This window comes from Lithobates pipiens, unplaced genomic scaffold (assembly GCF_037356315.1).
Source record: "Lithobates pipiens isolate NorthernLeopardFrog02 unplaced genomic scaffold, aLitPip1_a1.2 Scaffold_3, whole genome shotgun sequence".
NCBI classification, from domain to species: Eukaryota; Metazoa; Chordata; class Amphibia; order Anura; family Ranidae; genus Lithobates; species Lithobates pipiens.
This window is the reverse complement of record NW_027507790.1, coordinates 883,912-905,570: the sequence shown is the minus strand read 5'-3', so window position 1 is coordinate 905,570 and position 21,659 is coordinate 883,912. Positions and strand designations below refer to the sequence as shown.

General features: G+C 45.1%; 1 protein-coding gene across 1 annotated transcript; it reads right to left on the bottom strand.

Annotated features, from left to right (window-relative positions):
- Positions 1-3,949: 3,949 nt before the first annotated feature.
- On the bottom strand, positions 3,950-13,556 carry LOC143940064 (olfactory receptor 5V1-like). The gene is made up of 2 exons (XM_077461105.1): positions 13,458-13,556; positions 3,950-4,889 (listed from the first exon to the last, which is right to left on the bottom strand). The coding sequence occupies exons 1-2, from the start codon at positions 13,466-13,468 to the stop codon at positions 3,950-3,952; spliced, it is 951 nt and encodes a 316-aa protein (XP_077317231.1). The 5' UTR covers positions 13,469-13,556.
- Between the last annotated feature and the right edge of the window lie 8,103 nt (positions 13,557-21,659).

Genomic DNA, 21,659 nt, shown 5'->3' with positions numbered 1-21,659 from the left:
ATAAAAGCTCTGACTTGATGGGCGGCATTCTGCCAACTGCTGTCTTTTCACGGTGACAGCTGTTTTACAGCCAAGGGCAGGGCCACCCGCTCACGTAACAGGATGACGCCACCCCCCCTCTGAAGGCACATGGGGTTGTGCTTTTGTGGTTTTTACTTTTTGACACTTTTTTGGTGAGTGGATAGGGGTACGATGTACCCCTGCCCATTCACATGGGAGTTTCAGATTATGATAAACCCCCTGGCCCACAGACCTCCATAACTACCAGGCAAGGGTTGTGGAGATGAGGCTCTTGTCCTCATCAACATGGGGACAAGGTGCTTTGGGGGGGACCCTAAATCACCCTCCCCATGTTGAGGGCAAGCGACCTGGTATGGTTCAGGAGGGGGGATGTTTGCTCATCCCCCCCTTCCTGGCCAGCCAGGCTGCTTGCTCAGATAAGGGTTTGGTATGGTTTTTGGCGGGACCCCTGAAGGGCCGAGTATGGATTTTGGGGAGGACTTCCACGCCATTTTTTTCTATTTTGGTGTGGGATTCCCCATACCAGTAGATTTGGGGGGGACTCCCACGCCATTTATTTTTAAATTTTAGCGCAGGGTTCCCCTTAACCACTTCAATACACTGTGTTATATATACTACACTGCCTGCACTGACTGAATATAGAGTCTACATTAAATGCAGAGTGTATATATATATAGATATATATATACAGTGGTGTGAAAAAGTGTTTCCCCCCTTCCTCATTTCCTGTTCCTTTGCATGTTTGTCACACTTAAGTGTTTCGGAACATCAAACCAATTTAAACAATAGTCAAGGACAACACAAGTAAACACAAAATGCAATTTGTAAATGAAGGTGTTTATTATTAACCACTTGGGTACCGCGCTATTGCCGAATGACGGCATTAGCGCGGACCTAGATTTCCGGGACTACGTCTATTGACGTCGTCCCGGTTACGAGCGGCCTGCGCGCCCCCTGAGGGGCGCGCGCGGCGCGCTCTGTGATCGGCGAGTCCGTGAGACTCGCCTGATCACCGATCCGTGTAAGGGGTCGATCCCGACCCCTTATCACGTGATCAGCTGTCAGCCAATGACAGCTGATCATGTGATAGAACGGAGCCGGTAATCGGCTATTATTCCTCCTCGCGCTGACAGCGCGAGGAGAAAAAAAAAAAGCCGATCACCGGCGGCCGTGATCGGGACATCAGTCCCGATCACGGCCAGCAATGAAAGTCACCACATGCCACCTGCCAGTGCCCACCTGCCTCCCGCAGTGCCATCCTGAAGTTTACAAAGTAAAAGTAAGTGCCCCCCGTTTGTGCCCATAATGCCCACAGTGCCACCCACAGTGCCACCCACAGTGCCACCCCACAGTGCCACCCCACAGTGCCACCCACAGTGCCACCCACAGTGCCACCCACAGTGCCACCCAATCTGCCTCAAAGGTGCTGCACCCCAGTGCCGCCCATCAGTGCCCAGCAGTGCCGCCCATCAGTGCCCAGCAGTGCCGCCCATCAGTGCCCAGCAGTGCCACCTATCAGAGCCACCTATCAGTGCCACCTATCAGTGCCCATCAGTCCCATCTATCTGTGGTACCTATCAGTGCCCATCCGTGCCACCCATCCGTGCCACTTATCCGTGCCACCCATCCGTGCCATCTTATCTGTGCCCATCTTTGCCCATCAGTGCCGCCTTATCTGTGCCCATCGGTGCCGCCTTATCTGTGCCTATTAGTGCCGCCTTAACTATGCCTATCAGTGCCCACCAGTGCAGCCTATCAGTGCCCACCAATGCAGCCTATCAGTGCTCACCAATGCAGCCCATCAGTGCCCACCAATGCAGCCTATCAGTGCCGCCTTATCAGCGCACTTCAATGAAGGAGAAAAATGACCCGTTTGCAAAATTTTATAACAAACTATTAAAACATGATTTATTTTTATTTATTTTTTGCATCTTTTTTTGTTTGTTTAGCAAAAAATAAAACTCCGAGCTGTAACTAAATACCACCAAAAGAAAGCTCTATTTGTGGGAAAAAAATGATAAAAATTTCATTTGGGTACAGTGTTGTATGCCCGCGCAATTGTCATTCAAAGTGCATCAGCGCTGAAAGCTGAAAATTGGTCTGGGACTGAGGGGGGTTTAAGTGCCCAGTAAGCAAGTGGTTAAAGGTGAAAAAAAATCCAAACCATCATGGCCCTGTGTGAAAAAGTGATTGCCCCCCTTGTTAAAACATACTATAACTGTGGTTGTCCACACCTGAGTTCAATTTCTCTAGCCACACCCAGGCCTGATTATTGCCACACCTGTTCACAATCAAGGCATCACTTAAATAGGAGCTGCTTGACACAGTAAGGTCCACCAGAAGATCCTTAAAAGCTACACATCATGCCGAGACCCAAAGAAATTCAGGAACAATTGAGAAAGAAAGTAATTGAGATCTATCAGTCTGGAAAGGGTTATAAAGCCATTTCCAAAGCTTTGGGAATCCAGCGAACCACAGTGAGAGCCATTATCCACAAATGGCGAAGACATGGAACAGTGGTGAACCTTCCCAGGAGTGGCCGGCCGTCCAAAATTACCCCAAGAGCGCAGCGACGACTCATCCAAGAGGTCACAAAAGACCCCACAACAACGTCCATGGAACTGCAGGCCTCACTTGCCTCAGTTAAGGTCAGCGTTCATGCCTCCACCATCAGGAAAAGACTGGGCAAAAATGGCCTGCATGGCAGAGTTCCAAGGAGAAAACCACTGCTGAGCAAAAAGAACATCAAAGCTCGTCTCAATTTCTCCACAACACATCTTGATGATCCCCAAGACTTTTGGGACAACATTCTGTGGACCGATGAGACAAAAGTGGAACTCTTTGGAAGGTGTGTGTCCAAGTATATCTGGCGTAGAAGGAACACTGCATTTCATAAAAAGAACATTATACCAACAGTAAAATATGGTGCTGATAGTGTGATGGTCTGGGGCTGTTTTGCTGCTTCAGGACCTGGAAGACTTGCCGTGATAAAAGGAACTATGAATTCTGCTGTCTACCAAGAGATCCTGAAGGAGAATGTCCGACCATCTGTTCGTGTACTCAAGCTGAAACGAACTTGGGTTCTGCAGCAGGACAATGATCCTAAACACACCAGCAAGTCCACCACCGAATGGCTGAAGAAAAACAAAATGAAGACTTTGGAGTGGCCTAGCCAAAGTCCTGACCTGAATCCTATTGAGATGTTGTGGTATGACCTTAAAAAGGCTGTTCATGCTCGAAAACCCTCTAATGTAACTGAATTAGGACAATTCTGCAAAGATGAGTGGGCCAAAATTCCTCCAGGACGCTGTAAAAGCCTCATTGCACGTTATCGCAAATGCTTGGTTGCAGTTGTTGCTGCTAAGGGTGGCCCAACCAGTTATTAGGTTTAGGGGGCAATCACATTTTCACACAGGGCCATGATGGTTTGGATTTTTTTTCACCTTTAATAATAAACACCTTCATTTACAAATTGCATTTTGTGTTTACTTGTGTTGTCCTTGACTATTGTTTAAATTGGTTTGATGTTCCGAAACACTTAAGTGTGACAAACATGCAAAGGAACAGGAAATGAGGAAGGGGCAAACACTTTTTCACACCACTGTATATATATATATATATGTGTGTATTAAATACACTGCCTGCACTCCACTAACTAACCTGCCTGCCTAATCCAGCTCAATCTATCTCCATCCACACACTATATGCAGCCGATATGTAAGCAGCCTTATATAGTGTGGCATGGACTTGGGCCCCCTGAGTCATGATTGGCCAAAGGCACCCGAGCTTCGGTTCAACTCGAAATGCGGGCTCAATTCTATTCTCAACATACTGTAGCTGTGTACAAAAACAATAAATGTTTTATTAGTAACCATGCTGTGAGTATGACTAAAATATACAGCTAGCAACCTCAGCACCTACCTAGCTATTAGCATATTGGCCACCACTGCTGCAAAATCCTCCATAGTACCCTCTGAACATCCTTATTTCTAATAGTGTATAATAAAGGATTTATAAGAGGAGTAACCAGAGCATAGGCCAGAGAAATTATGTGATCCTTGTTAGAGAATGACTGTGAAGATGGACGTAGATAGGTTAAGATGACTGTCCCAAAGAAGATGCTAACCACCAGGAGATGAGAAGTACATGTGGAGAAGGTTTTTCTCTTTCCACTGGCACTGGGGATCTTGATTACTGCCCGAATAACAAATATGTAGGAGATTAGAGTTAGAAGAAGGGAGCCAACAATCACACTGCCACCTAAAAGGAAGACCACCAACTCATTACTGTATGTGTTCTTGCAAGATATCTTCAGAAGTGGTGGAATCTCACAGAAATAGTGCCTAATAAGGCGGTCATGGCAGTAGGGTAATATAGCTGTAAGAACAGTGTTTACTACTGAATTTATAAATCCAATGGTCCAGCAAGTGATTGTCATATAGATGCAAAGGGACTTTTTCATGATGGCAGTATACAGCAGAGGTTGGCATATGGCTACATATCTGTCATATGCCATGATACCAAGCAGAATGCATTCTGACCCTCCTAAAGTTATGAATGTAAACATTTGAACAAAACAGCCTACAAATGAGATTTGTTGGTTTTCATTTTGTAGATTGATTAAAGTATTTGGAGTGATCACCGTAGTATACAATAATTCAATTATAGCAAGGTTCACTAAAAAGAAGTACATAGGTGTATGAAGATGAGAATTGAAGCAGACAACAAAAATAACCATGGAATTTGCAGCTATGGTCATAATGTAAGCAAGAGTAATTGCCAGGAAAACCCATGTCTTATATGCTGGTAAAGTCACTAGGCCTAAGAACAGAAATCCATGGACAAGTGTGACATTCTTCTGAATTAACCTGTTATTACAAAAAGAAAAGAATTCAGACATTTTAGCATGTTTAATCTGTCAGTATGTAAGAAAAATACATTTTTAAAAAGTACACACCGCATGCTAAATGTATGCATTTTAAAGGTCAAGTTCAGATGTGAGTAAACACTGGCAGGTGCTTGTGTTTCTTGTGCTTCTGGTACCAAGCATTATGCCACGTATAAACAACTGGTTTTTCCATCAGAATAAACTCTGAAGGTTTTTCTGATGGAGTTCCACTGAAACGGACTTGTGTACATGCCAGTCCGATCATTTAGAATGCAGTGACATACAACACATACGACAGGACTAGAAAAAGGATGTTAAATAGCCACTAGCTGCCCTTGGGTAATTTTTGGTCCGTCGGAATAGCATACAGACGAACGGTTTTCCCGATAGGAATTGATTCCGTCGGAAAGATTTAAAACATGTTCTATTTCTAGGTCCATCAGAATTTTCAAAAGAAAAAGTCCACTGAAACCCACATATGATCGGAATATCCGATGGAATGATTCCGTCAGATCTTTTCTGCTGGAAAGTCCAACCGTGTGTATGTGGCATAAGAGTTCCTAACTAAACTTGCATGTTTTGTAGTCCCTCCCCTGCTGCTGCTGCACTCTTCTGGAAAGGTTCAGTAAGAATTCAATAGATAATTCAACCAAACAGCATCCTTACTAAACTGAGATTTACAGATTTTGGATGGACTGTTGCCTAAGAATTGGAATTCCTCAGAATTTTTGCTTTCGGAGCAAGGAAAGTTAATGATCTCTACTTGTAGTCAGAGTCTTCAAGCGGGAAATGTGATATCCTAAGAACCAAGGCCTGAGGTGTGCCTTGGCCTAGCTGGTCCGTATGCCTGAAAAGAGGGCATACCCTGAATGAAGAAAAATACTATGAATATGTATGAAAGGCCGGGGAAACGGGTGGGTGGGAACCCAGTAATGCCAACACTGACCCTGACAGAGGAGGAGGATTAAATGGCCCTCTCAGGCTCCTCCCACAAATACAGGCTGGCCTCCAGGCCAGGTGAAGAAGGGAAGGTAATGATCCAATACATATAATAGCCTGCGCCCGGATGGCAACAGTATAAATAACCAGCAAGTATCCGGTAAGTATCTGCTGTGACAAGAGAAACCCACCGACTCCTATCTTGGTGATTTGAAGGAACTCCCAATAGAACCTGTGAACTACACCAAACCTAACTGAACATCCTATGAAAGATTGGATTGAGCCTGATGCCCGAAACAACACAGACATGAGAATGAACTGCTTGTGAATGAGAGGAAACGTGGGGGGAAAGGGAGCAAGGCCTGGCCCGAGGAACCCCTGCAAATGATGGCCGAGAAGATATAAATATTTCAAACTGCCACCAGTGAAGTAGCTCAGTGACATGCTCCCCCCAACCCCTGGCAAAAAGACCACTGGCAGGAGTGTGAAATGCTGGATACCTGATGGATGTGATGGAGTAAGCAGATAAGGCCCATGCACCATGCCAATAACCATCGTCAAACGTGGAGAAACCATGCCAGACACAGAACACTGGTCCCACCGGATACCATCGGGTCTTGCTTCAGCCTGACCTAACAACCGAGTCTGAATCCTGAACAGAGGAAGGAGGACCAGACTCCATCCCGGGGAAATAAGTCCCATGGCATGATACAGACATACCCAAAGTGACTGAAGCCCCCCCCCACCTGGAACAGGCTGGGGATCGGAAAAGACAACTGGACTGACGTCCCTGAGCAGTACTCCAGGCAACATGCTAGACAAGATCAGAGCTGAGAGCGGAATCCAGAATCATGACAACGTTTTCCCAAACCTACCACCTAAGGACCATCAAGGGGACGTGGCTTAGCACACACCCTGAGAGAGACTATAAATCCCTGGGTGGTAACCAGGGCCTCTATGAAACAGGATGTCAACTGAAGAAAAATTGATGACTGCTTCTGACCCAAGGGTGAGCCAGTGGCAAAATGACATCAGCACCAATCAAATAGCCCCAACAACGGGCAGGGCTGATGGAAGTGAGTGCAAGCATGGTTGATAAAGGTATGGATGCCAAGATAGCCCAAACTGAGAACACAAACTAGAGAAATGACAGACAACCAGACATGAGAACAACAACGCCCCTCTGTGCCTACCTAAGAATGAGAACATGAGCAGAAATGTCAAGACCACTGCGTGTAAATGAATCTGATGAGGGACCCCCCCCCCCATCCTCGTGTAAGTGGTAAGTGAGCCTGAGAAACCTGCACCACAGAGACAGGTAATAACTGAAAAACTTAGGGCTAGTGTACCCACAGACCGTGGTGGGTAGTCGTATAGGTGTGGTGAATGAACATGCATCATATGACGTATGGTATACAGGCGAGAAGATTGTGGACAACAATCAATTAACAAACGAAAACCTCAGCACGTATGGATCTGTAGACGTGACAGATCCTGACGTGTGAGCTCTAGCTAACTGATCCAGGTACAAACATGAACACAGATATGATGAGACATGACAACCAACTAAGACAAAAACAGCAACTGGAGTAAGCCAAGAGTGAACAACGCCCCTCTGAGAAACTTTGAGCCTGAAACGCAATGACAGAAATGCTGGGGAGGAAACACAAGGACAGCAACGCTATGACAGCAACGATATGACAGCAATGCTATGACAGCAATGCTATGACAGAAACGTTATGACAGAAAAGCTATGACAGAAACGCTATGACAGAAACGCTGACAGAAACACTATGACAAAAATGTTGAAACTGGAGCAGAAACGTAATGACAGAAATCCTGTGGCAGAAACGCCATGACAGAAAAACACCATGACAGAAAAATGACATGACAGAAACGCTGAAACTTAATGCTGATGCAGAAATGTAGTGACAGAAATCCAGGGGCAGAAACGCAATAACAGCAACACTAAGACTGAAATGCTGAGGCAGATATGCAATGGCAGAAATCCTGGGGCAGAAACGCTATGACAGAAATGCTGAGACGGCAATGCAACGACAGAAATCCTGGGGCAGAAACGCTATGACAGAACGCTGAGGCAGAAATGCCATGACAGAAATCCTGGCCAGAAATGCAATGACAGAAACATGCTGAGACTGAACGCTGAGTCAGAAATGCAATGACAGAAATCCTGGGGCAGAAACACTATGACAGAAATGCTAAGACTGAACGCCGAGCCAGAAATACTGAGACTGAACGCTGAGCCAGAAAAAACTTGGGCAGAACACTATGACAGAAAATGCTGGGGCAGGAAATGCTATGACAGAAACGCAGAGACTGTACGCCAAGACAGACCGCAATAACAGGAATGCTGGGGCAGATTGCTATGACAGAAATGCTGGAGCAGAACGCTAAGACAGAGATGCTGGGGCAGAAGGCTATGACAGAAATGCTTGGGCAGAAATGCAATGACAGAAAAGCTGGGGCCGAACGCAACGTCAGAAAATCTGGTGCCGAAAGCAATGACAAAAATACTGGGGCATAACGCAATGACAGAAATGCTGGGGCAGAACGCAATGACAGAAATGCTGGGGCAGAACGCAATGACAGACATGCTGGGGCAGAACGCTATGACAGAACGCCGAGACAGAAATTCCGGGGCTGAACGCTTATGACGGAAATGCAGGGGCAGAATGCTATGGCAGAAATCCTGGGCCAGAAACGCTATAACAGAAACCCTGGGGCAGATGCTGTGACAGAAATGCTGGGGTGGAACACTGTGACAGAAATGCTGGGGCGGAACACTGTGACAGAAATGCTGGGGCACAAAAATGCTATGACAGCAACCCTGGGGCAGAAACACTATGACAGACATGCTGGGTTCCAGGGAGGTGAACTGGTGGGTGAGTGGCAAGTGGGTGGGTGGAGGGTGGACGAACAGACGTCCCCCCCATGAGTGCCGGGAGAAGCGGGCAGGTTCCCCCCAGCGCCAGCAGGAAACAGGGATGAAAGGGAGAAGTGGGTGGCGGCCCCCCTACCATGCGGGGTAGATTCCAGTGAAGGTGGTGGGTGGACAGACAACACCCCCCCACCCTCACCCCCCCATGCAGGGTAGATCCCAGTGAAGGTGGTGGGTGGACAAACAACACCCCCCCACCCTCACCCCCCCATGCAGGGTAGATCCCAGTGAAGGTGGTGGGTGGACAAACAACACTCCCTCCTATGAACCCCGTGGGAAGTGGGCAGGTGGCACTCTGGCCAGATGAAGAGCCCAGGGGAAGTGAGTGAGAGGAGGATGGGCAAACGGATGCCCCCACCCCCCGCATGAGCACCAGGAGATTGAGATGAAGGATGGATGGATGGACGGATGCCCCCCCGCATGAGCGCCGGGAAAAATGGGCGGGCTGCACGCTGGCCAGACGGAGCTGAGGGGAGAGTGAGATGGATGGAAGTACGGACTCCCCCCTGGCATGAGCGCCAGGAGAAGTGGGCAGCTGCCCCCCCATGATGCTGGAACATGGGGCTGCAAGGGAGGATGGGCACGGCGACCCCCACAAAGCCGGTGCAACCCAGGGATGAAAGGGGAGGACTGGGGAGGAACCAGCATTATTGCTGCGGCTGTCTGCCGCTCTGAACGGTGGCCGGAGATTGAGATGAAGGATGGATGGATGGATGCCCCCTCACATGAGCGCCATGAAAAAAGGGCAGGCTGCACACTGGCCAGATGGAGCTGAGGGGAGAGTGAGATGGTTGGAAAGGTGGACTCCCCCCTGGCATGAGTGCCAGAAGCGGGCAGCTGTCCCCCCACGATGCTGGAACATGGGGCTGCCGGGAAAAACGGACGGGCTGCACGCTGGCCAGACGGAGCTAAGGGGAGAGTGAGATGGATGGAAGGAAGGACTCCCCCCTGGCATGAGCGCCAGGAGAAGCGGGCAGCTGCCCCCCCCCCACAATGCTGGAACATGGGGCTGCAAGGGAGGATGGGCAGGGCGGCCCCCACAAAGCCGGTGCAACCCAGGGATGAAAGGGGGGGACTGGGGAGGAACCGACATCATTGCTGCGGCCGACTGCCACTCTGAACGGTGGCCGGAAGTGACGTGCGTCAACCCAGAAATGCCAACACTGGCCCTGACAGAGGAGGAGGATTAAATAGCCCTCTCAGCCGGCCAGCCTTTACACTTAGCTTCATCTGTGTTTATTTGCTTTGGATGCAGTAAGGAAGGGTTATAACTTACATTTTGTTGTCTGCGTTGTTCCACTTCCTTTTATGTTTTGTCTCTTTGACCAGAGCCTCTAGGACAGAAAGTGATGGATATCTTCCTAGTAGGAAACAGCCAGCAATAACTACATTGTGTAAACTGTAATTAAACCTATAGTTGAAATATCAGTAAGTGAAACTAGTAGCACTAATGTGATAAATCACAGAAATAAATATAATAATAAGCAAAGACACCCAGTGATAAGTGACCAAATGCAAAAAATAAATCAAAACAGTCCTAAATTGGTAGTATGATCCAAACACTCTTCTAAAATTCTTAAATCTTCCACCTCAATGCGTGCTTGTGACACCACTACCTCTAAAGAGCACACTCATCGACTTGCAATGCCTCCCACTCTCGTGTTTGGCTTAAACACTATTACACCCACACTGGGGATAACAGACGAGCATCCACTTGATCCACGTGTTAGCTCAGCAAAGTGACTCCATATGTAAAACAACTTCACAGTTCTATGTACCAGAAACCCATTAAAATGGAACAAATAGGAGAATCAAATTTGCACTTTATCTATAGTAACAAAAGGTATTTTAAAAGCAACACTTGTTGCAGATCTGTAATGATCAGATTTACAGCCAAACAACTAATAATTTTCAAAAGAATAGGTCAATAACTGCACCAACCATATTTACTCAGTACATTGCTTTTTACCTGTAAAGAACAGCAAGTGAAAAATTATTTCCATTGAATTATGCTATTTCTATAGGGAGGATAAATGGAACATGCCATGGCTCTTTAACTTGGCTTTAAGGTGAGAGTGAATGGGGGTGATGTAACCACTGTTAACCACTGTTTGGGAGTCTGAATGTCACGTCTACCCCAACGCAGGTGGTCAGACACTATAGCTGGCTACTATGTTCTTCACCTATAGCAGCCCCCTTTCCCATAAGGCAAGCAGGCCCACCGGTGCTCAGTTCCTTCCAGGTCTTATACACAGTGCTATAGTGCCTGGTCACCACGCCAGGAAAGGTGTGAACTGAGTAAAGAAAACAGGTACTTGCAGTTGGCAGACAGGTAATATGGTACTATGACAGTCCAGGTAAAAAGCAGGCTGAGTTCAGGGAATAGTCCAAAATCGGGGACAAGGTCATACACAGGGAAATCCAATGTAGCAAGCCAGACAGACAGGGGGCTTGATCAGGAATACACACATATCACTCTCTATCACAAGCATGCGAGTGAGTGTTTGGCTGGCTTATAACAACAGTTTTGGTTTCCAACTAGAGACTGACCACATCAATCACCTTGCAGGTGGACAAAGACAGGGAGAATGCCATAGCCAAAGCCAGGATGCTGGAATGAAGAGCAGGAGACGCCCCTGACACTTTCTCACTGGCTTTAGATCACAACTAGATACAGGGAGCTGTCTGTGTCTGCTCCATCACTGTGTTAATAGTATGTAGCAAACAAACTGTCAGCACAGAAACGCCACTGCCATGGACACATACAGTATCTCACAAAAGTGAGTACACCCCTCATATTTTTGAAAATATTTTATTATATCTTTTCATGTGACAACACTAACGAAATTACACTTTGCTACAATGTAAAGTAGTGAGTGTATAGCGTTGATAACAGTGTAAATTTGCTGCCCCCTCAAAATAACTCAAAATACAGCCATTAATGTCTAAACTGCTCAGGTGGGAGAACCTGTCCACAGGACAACTAGTAGCCATGCTCTCCACAAATCTGGCCTTTATGGAAGGGTGGCACGAAGAAAGCCATTATTAAAAGAAAGCCATAAGAATTCCCGGATGCAGTTTGCAAGAAGCTACATGGGGGACACAGCAAACACAGAAGGAGACAGAAGATGCTCTGGTAAGATGAGACCAAAATTGAACTTTTTTGGTCTAAAATCAAAACACTATGTGTGGTGGAAAACTAACACTGCACATCACTCTGAACACACCATCCTTACTGTGAAACATGGTGGTGGTTGTATCATGTTGTGAGGATGCTTTTCTACAGCAGGGACAGGGAAGCTGGTCAGAGTTGATGGGAGGATGGATGTAGCCAAATGCAGGGCGATCTTAGAAGAATACATATTAGAGTCTACAAAAGACTTGAGACTGGGGCGGAGGTTTGCCTTCCAGCAGGACAACAACTCTAAACATACAGCCAGAGCTACAATGGAATGGTTTAGATCATAGCATATTTATTTACTAAAATGGCCCAGTCAAAGCCCAGACCTAAATCCAATTGAGAATCTATGGCAAGACTTGAAATTGTTGTTCACAGAGGCTCTCCATCCAATCTGACAGAGCTTGAGCTATTTTGCAAAGAAGAATGGACAAAAATGTCACTCTCTAGATGTGCTGGACTTGCAGCTGTAATTGCAGTGGAAGGTGGTTCTACAAAGTATTGACTCAGAGAGGCTGAATACAAATGCATGCCACACTTTTCACATATTTATGAAAAATGTTGTGAAAAATTAGTAAAACCATTTATCATTTCCTTCCACTTCACAATTATGTGCCACTTTGTGTTGGTCTATCACATAAAATCCCAATAAAATACCTTTCCCTTTTTGGTTGTAACGTGACAAAATGTGGAAAATTTCAAGGGCTATGAATACTTTTTAAAGGCACTGTATGTCCCTCCATTTTTTTTACCTGTATCTTTTGTATTTTTACTTGAAATAGTAATACTAAATATTGAAAAAAATAAAGTGAAGTAGAGTGGTCATGTATATCATACAACTGTCTAAAGTGTGATGTCCTTTTTTGGAGTTGATAACCCTGTCATAGTCATTGCCTAAGACACACATCCATGAAATGCAGACAACTTATCTTTATAAACAGCCTGCAGTAAAAGCACAAATATACCAACCTTTTAATAAGAGTTCAGAAACCCAGCAAAGGGATGGTGACACATATGGCACCCCATGATCAATATTCACAAATGACTGTAGGATGAGGTTATTACCTCAAATGGATATGAGCCTGCAGAATATTTGCCTTTACATAAAGCAATCACCAGATTTTAATTTTAACAAAGGGATAACTTCACAGCTGCAATAGATTGTGTCACACTATAATATATAATATAATAATATAATATAGAAATCTATTTAGTCAATTATGGTAAACACGTTACTGAAATAGCTATGAATATGTCAAATGCATTTTAAATATGGGGTGTAGTGTAAAAATATAAATTTCATCTAGATTTTAGTTATAATAAACTGGTAACTGTACAGCTGTAATAGATTGTGTCACAATGTAAATTATGTAGTTATGTGTTGTGAAAATCGTGGTACTAGCTTAATTGCAACAATTAATAGAAGCACAAATGCAATTTTATTTAATGAGGAAAGAAAGGATATGCGTTACCTAGATTCCATGCTCTGTTCACAATGACACCACAAAGACAGTATTGTGATTTCATATCTTTAAAAAAAACAGATGTCTTTCACGAATTGTGACTAGCACTATAGAAAATGCATTACTTATATTGACTTTTTTTAATCACATATGTCAGTTTAGGTCACTCGGGGAACATGATGCCTTGTCTGAAGGGAGCAATTGTTATAATTACTTTTTTTATACATATATTTTACATATTAGAAAGGTATTAAAGGCTCAAGTTGAAGAGTGTTGCTTTCCTGCATTTAACAATAGTTTTGAATTGATATTAATTGACCAGTACACATGGCCATTCATTGAGGAGTGTTGTTTCCTGCATTTAACAATAGTTGTGAATAATGTTGGGCAAACAGTATGAGCTGAGCAAAAGTTCAGCCCGAACATCGCCTGTTCACCCATTCTGTGAACACCTGAATTTGCGGGCTGATGTTCACCCGCCAAGCTCCCCCCAATGCACTGCACGCTTCACAGTGCATTCTACGGCCCTACGTGGATAAAGGCTTGCACCTGATGGCTGGTCAGGTGCAAGGCTTCGCCAATTAGCACTGTCAGAGCCCTGATTGGACAAAGTGATGATGACTTTCTCCAATCACAGCTCAGTGCTCATAGTCCCACCCAGAGGTGTAGCTTGAAGCTTGTGGATCTCGGTGCAAACCTGGGGCCCTCCACTAACACCTGTTGTTTCCACCACACGCGCAGATGCTCCCACCACTTGCCAAGTGGCTAAAGAGCAGGGGTAGGCAACCTTTCAGAAGTGGAGATCTACTCGAACAACATTAATGAGAGGGCATCTGAGAGACATAAGCTGCATCGCTGCCTTGCTGCACAAACAAGATCTGTTTGGTTATTGTTGCCAGACACTACAGACCTGCATTTCCCCTAAAACACATGGGCATCCCTGCAGCGTTATTTGGGTGTTGCATTATGTGTTGATAGAATATGTCTGTCATTTTAAATTGACCTGGCTTTTTGGACAAGTACCTTCTACATCTCCCATACCCTCTGGGATATAGATTTTTGGGGCCATAGACTATACTGCACTGGTCTTCCTAACGCCCTGGGCCCCCTTTTGGGAGTTCATGTAATGTTACAGGGGTTTTGGCTAACAATTTCACTCTCCCATCTTATTTGTTGGGTGCAACTGTAGCGGTCTAGTTCGTTTCTCATCCTTTGAGTTATAATCTCTCTTGGTATAATCCTTAACACATGGAATTAAGGTCACATATCTGGAATCTTTTAGCCTATTTGTCCTGAAGAAGACTATCACTTTGTATGTTGAAACGCGTTTGACTCTTCATGTCTCCATGACAGTTGATTTTGGATATTTTAGTAGCTGGTTTCATGCTATTCTTATTATTATGTGTTTGATTTTATCTTTTCGTTTCATCATGTATTTAATGTTTCAATAAATTTGTACCTTTATGATTCAACCACTGTTTATGGTTCATTTAAAATCCTATCTTCGAGGAACCCTTTTTTACTCTGTGAGAAACTGAAAGATCAGTTAGTAAAAGTAGCACACAGTACACACATTACTGTCAGGGAAATGGCCGTGTTGTGGGCAACTCCACCAGCAACCGTCATGGTTGCGCCAGATGGGTTTCCATGTGCTTGCACGCACGCAGATGCGTGACAGCCCGGACAAGGCAGTCTGCGCGCGCCGCTGTGCATACACGCGCGTGTGCACACACATGTGAGCACACGCCATGACAAGTGTAGGCACACCCCCCTGGCCTATTTAAACCAATCAGTGACACTTGCAGTTTGCTGGATTATCAACAGCTTCCTGTGTTCCTGTACTTGTTACTCTGAAGACCTCCGGCTTGATTCCTGCTTGGCTTGACCTGTGATCCTGTTATCTCCTCACTAGACATGTGCAAAAGGAAAAAAATTGTTTCATTTCGTTTTGTTTTAATTCGTTAATTAATTAATTTTGTTTAGTTATATTAGTTAAATTTGTTAAATTCGTTTTCGTATTTCGTTTAGTTTTCTACCGAATTCGAAAAATTGGTCACATTCAAAAATATTTCAACCAAATTCGAAAATATTTCTACCGAATTCGAAATGATTTTAACATGATTCGAAATTATTTCAACGGCATTCAAAACTATTTCAACCGGATTCGAAAATATTTTAGTTCTATTGTGTTTGCATACCAAATTTGGTGTTTCTAGCTATAAGTGACCCCAAGATATGTGGCCCCAAATTCGGCTCGCAAAATGTAATTCTCTGCTGCAGAAAAGTACTTTCGTATTGCCCATATCTGGGTCGCTTGGTGGCAGGTGACGTGGCAAGTGGACAATCCACAACTTGGTCACATGGCACTTGTGGCCGGTCACATGGCACTCGTGCCAAGTCACGTGGCACTCGTGGCCGGTCATGTGGCACTCGTGTCAGGTCACGTGGCACTCGTGTCAGGCCATGTGGCACTCGTGTCAGGTCACGTGGCACTCGTGGCCGGTCACATGTCACGTGGCACTCGTGGCGGGTCACGTGGCACTCGAGGTCGGTCACGTGGCACTCGTGGCCGGTCATGTGGCACTCGTGTCAGGTCACGTGGCACTCGTGGCCGGCCACGTGGCAATCGTGTCAGGTCACGTGGCACTCATGTCAGGCCACGTGAACATAAATGAAATAAGATGTGTGTGTTTTTTTTGCACTGGTACACTGCAAGTATGAAAAGTTGATGTGGCAGATATATATAAGTAAGTATAAGTAACTAACCATCTTCCAAAATTTCTAATTCAAATCGAAAAGATTAGAACAGAATGGAAAAAAAATAATTTAATAAAATAAAATAGAAAGAATATACAACCATCTTCTGAAATTCAAAATTGAATAGAATAAATTTGAATTTCGAATAGTATGAAAAAAATGAAATAGATGCTAATAGTCTGCAAGAGATCTTATTAACACAAATGATAATCTGCAAAAAAAATAAAAATGAAATAGATAGTATCTATATTCTATTCTGTTCTATTGTTTTTCCAGTCTATTCTCTATTTCTATTCTAATCTTTTCTATTCAAATTCGAATTCATTCTATACGAAATTCAAATGTCGGAAATATATATATATATATATATATATATAAAACCATCTTCCGAAATTCGAATTTAGTATATAATGATTTCGATTTTAATAGAATATAAAAGAATAGACTAGAAAAACAATAGAACAGAACAGAATAAAATATAATATATTCTATTCTGTTCTGTTCTATCATTTTTCTAGTCTATTTTCTATTTTATTATAATCTTTTCTATCCAAATTTAAAATTAATTAATTAAAAATTTTGAATTCATACTATTCGAAATTCAAATTTCAGAAGATGGTTGTATATTCTTTCTATTTTATTCTATTAAATTATATTTTTGTTCTAATCTTTTCTATTTGAATTAGAAATTTTGGAAGATGGTTACATCTGTCACATCAACTTCTCATACTTGCAGTGTACCAGTGCAAAACAACACACACATCTTATTTCATTTATAATATTTTTCTGCAGAAGAGAATGACATTTTGCAACCCGACTTTGGGGCCACGTATCTCGGGGCCACTTATAGCTAGGAGCCCCAAATTTGGTATGCAAACACAGTAGAAATAGCACTACAACATATCCATTTGGGGTTTCTAGCTCCAAGTGACTCCGAGTTATGGGGCCCCAAAGTCGGGTCGCAAAAAAATATCAAGCACTTTTCTGCAGCAGAGAATGACATTTTGTGACCCGAATTTGGGGCCCCCCGTAACTCGGGGTCACTTGGTGCTAGAAACCCCACATGGATATGTTGTAGTGCTAGTTCTACTGTGTTTGCATACCAAATTTGGGGTTCCGAGCTATAAGTAGCCCTGAGATACATGCCCCCAAAGTCGGGTCACAAAATGTCATTTTTCGAATTTGATTTGAATTTCGTTTGAATTCATTGTAATTCGGTAATTCGGATGCATCCGAATGTCCGAATAATGAAAATTCGTCCGAATTTCGATTCGAAACAAGACGAAATGCACATGTCTACTCCTCGCTCTGACCCCGGGTTGTTGACTATTCTTTGATCCTCTGCCATCGGTGTACGACCCGGCTTGTTCCTGTATTCTTCTCAGACTGTCTCCTGGTATCTGACTCCTGGCCTGGCTGTGGACCCTGCTCCTGGTTTACCCTGCTACTTCTGACTTCAGACTTCTCTCCACACGGCTGCTCAGATTGCTGCTCAGCACCTTCCAGCCATCTAAGGCCTATCAGCCAGCCTGCAGCATCCCTGGCAACTCATGCACCTTTGGGCACCGCATTCCCTGTATCACTTCCAGGGAAGCACTGCACTCAGCCGCAAGGGACACCCTCTCAGCAACCAGGCCTCACACCAGAGACTTAACAATTACACATTGTTAGGCACATATTTAACCCCTTGATTGCCCCTAGATGTTAAACCCTTCCCAGCCAGTGTCAGTACAGTGACAGTGTATGTTGTTAGCACTGATCACTGTATTAGTGTCACTGATGATGTAAGGGGCAGTTTGTCAGTTCCCCACCAGCGTCAGAGTCAGATTGTCCACCGCAATATCGCAGTCCCATTTTAAGTCACTGATCGCCACCATGCTAGTATAAAAAAACAAAAATTCCAGTATGCTGTATACAGTATCCCATAGCTTGTAGACACTATAACTTTCACGTAAACCAATCAATGTACGCTTATTGGGATTTTTTTAATTAAAAACATGTAGTAGAATATATTTTGGTCTAAATTTATGAAGATTTTTTTTTCTTTTTTTTGGACATGTTTCATAGCAGAAAGTAAAAAAAAAAAAAAAATCTTTTTCCGCTTATATTGCAAAAAAATTAAAAACCCAGTGAAAATACCACCAAAGGAAAGCTCTATTTGTGTGAAAAAAATGATATCAATATAATTTGGGTACATTGTTGCATGATTGCGCAATCACCAGTTAAAGTAAGGCAGTGCTAAATAGTAAAAATTGGCCTGGTCATGATGAAGGGGGTAAAATCTTCTGGAGCTGAAGTGGTTAAGACATACTTAAGCTGGAATACATGCACAGTTTTTTTTTTTTTCATGCAACCAGTGGGCTAAAAAAAACAAAAAAAACAACAGGTTTCTGCATCCACACAAGCAAGGTGGATGCAGAAATCCCCCCAGCTGTGATATTGTATTTTGACAGTTGAGACTCTGTGCTGTCAGGCTGGGTTCACACTTGTACGACAAACGCTCCCACATTGGGAGCTCATGTCACATGACATCTGAAAATCAATGTTTCCCTATGAGAGCCATCTTAACTGGTCCGACACAAGTCGGTCTGACTTTGAAAATGCTCCCTGCAGTACTTTGGCCTGACTTTGATCCTACTTCAGCCCATTGAATATCACTGAAGTTGGATCAAAGATGGATCACGGTCTTAACTGATCTGACTTTGGCATGCGACTTGTGCTCTGATGATCTTGAAGGGCAACCCCATGCCCAAAAAAACGGCATGGGTTCCACCCCAAGACCATACCAGGCCCTTCGTTCTGGCATGGATTTTAAGGGGAACTCCCCACGCCACAAAAACGGCATGGGTTCCTCCACAAAATCCATACCAGAACCTTATCCGAACACACAGCCCAGCAGGTCAGGGGGGTGGGGACAAGCGAGCGCCCCCCTCCTGAACCATACCAGGCCACATACGCTTCCAGAGGCCCCGCCCCTAAAGACATCACCGCCCAGGGCATGATGGGGTGGTGACATCATAAGGGGCATGGAGTTTCCCCTAAAGATTCATACCAGACACAAAGACCCTGGTGTTGTTGGGATCAAAGTCGGATCCCCGTTCACTGAAGTCGGACGGAAGTCGGATCCCCATTCACTGAAGTCTGGCGGATGACGGTCTTCAAGTCACAAGGCAAAGTCAGATCCATAGTTGTAGGACTGTCGTGTCTTACCAGTGTGAACCTGGCCTCAGAATACATTGATCAGTGCTGCAGTTGATTGGCTGCAAGCCATTGATCAAACAAGGTTTTCCATCAGTCCCAGTTGACAGAAGCCAGTCTAATGATTGGCTTCTGTCTAACAGGGAGGGCCACACTGCTAAACTGAATTTTGATCGGTGTACCCAGCTTTACCTTATTCCTTGCTTGATCACTCCAATACCAGGCACTTAGTCACGTTCCTGCCCAGGCCAATTTTCAGCTTTCAGCGCTGTCGCAATTTGAATCACAATTGCGTGGTCATACAACATTGTACCCAAACAAATTTTTTATCATTTTGTTCCCACAAATAGAGCTTTCTTTTAGTGATATTTGATCACTTCTGCAATTTTAATTTTTTGTGCAACAAATAAAAAATACCGAAAATGTTGAAAAAAAACTAGTTTTTATTTGTTTCTGTTAAACATTTTTGTAAGTAAGTAAGTTTTCTTCTTCAATGATGAGCACTGATATGGCTGCACTGACGGGCACTGATAAGGCGGCACTGATGGGCATCGATGAGGTGGCACCAATGAGGTGCCACTGATGAGGTGGCACTGACGGGCACTGAGTATGGGCACTGATAGGTGGCACTTATGGGCACTAATAGGTGGCACTGATAGATGGCACTGGTATGCGGCACTGATGGGCACTCATAGGTGGCACTGATGGGCACTCATAGGCGGCACTGATGGGCACCTGTAGGCGGAACTGATGGGTAGTTATGGGTGGCACTGATGGGTACTTATGGGTGGCATGGATGGGTACTGATGGGCACTGATAAGTGAGCACTGATGGGCACTGATGGACACTGATGGGTGGCACTGATGACACTGATGGATGGCACTGATGACACTGATGGGTGGCATTGCTGGGCATGACTGATGTCACATGTTTTATAATGGCGCAAGTCAGTGCCCATTTGTGGACACTGATTGGCACAGACTGGACCTAATTTGCACATGTGGAAGGCCATGGGGTACATACCTGGCCCTCCACATGTTGCCCCCTTCCCTGGTGGTCCTGGCGGCTTCCCTGGTGGTCTAGTGTGGACATCGGATGGGGGGCTGCGCTGACTCCCCCTGTCAGGATCGGCTCTCCTCTACTCGCGTCTGTCAATGGCTTTTCCTGTCAACATCGTGATCAGCCGTGATTGGACACAGCTGATCAAGTGGTAAAGAGCCTCCATCGTAGGCTCTTTACCAAAATCGGTGTAGACACGGACAGTCTGACACACGGCACCACCGATCGCCGCGATGCATGCCCCCAGGGGCGCGCGGCGGCTGTTATCCTGAAGGACGTCATATGACACCCAGTCAGGATAACCGAACCATCGCCTGGCCGTCATTTTGCTATAGGCCGGACGGGAAGTGGTTAAAGTGGAACTTCACCCAAAAGGGGAAGTTCTGCTTGTCTGCATCCCCCCCCCCCTCCATTGCCAAAGTGATCTGAGCCAGAAGTTTGTCCCCCCCCCCGCAGCCCTCTGGGACACATCACAAGTCCCAGAAGACTGCAGCCCATTCACAAAGTGCAGCGTGTCTTGTGCATGCACAATAGGAAACTGGCTTCATTGCCAGTTTTCCTTACTTATGACACCTGCGCGCTGAGTCCAGGTGCAAGCCCCACCATCCAAGGGGACATACAGTAGCACGTAGTAACAGGGCCCCTCGTGGGCTCGCTTCACTCGACTATTTTTTATTCTAACTCTATGTCCACTTGGATGGTGGGGCTTGAACCTGGACTCATGGTGCAGGCGTCGTTCATCTTCGGAGACCTTCGGCGTCTCCTTGTCCTCCGTACTGTGTAAGTGCAGTGCAGGGCAGACACTACCCGATGGGGGACAGTATTTGACACATCACCGGCAAAACAATACAATTGCCGGCAATACAAAAATGTTTTAAAAAAGGTTTTGGTATCCCCCCAATCCATACCAGGCCCTTCGAGTCTGATATGGATTATAAGGGGAACGCCATGCCAAAAAAAAAAGAAATGGTGTGAGGTATCCCCACAAAATCCATACCAGACCCTTATCCGAGCATGCAGGAAAGTGAGGGATGAGCGAATGCCCCCCTCCTGAAACATACCAGGCCCCATGCTTTCAATATGGGGGTGCTTCGGGGCAGTGGGGGCTCTGCCCCTTCACCCCAAAGAACCTTGCCCCCATGTTGATGGGGACAAGGGCCTCTTACCAACAGCCCTGGGCTGTCATTATTGGGACTT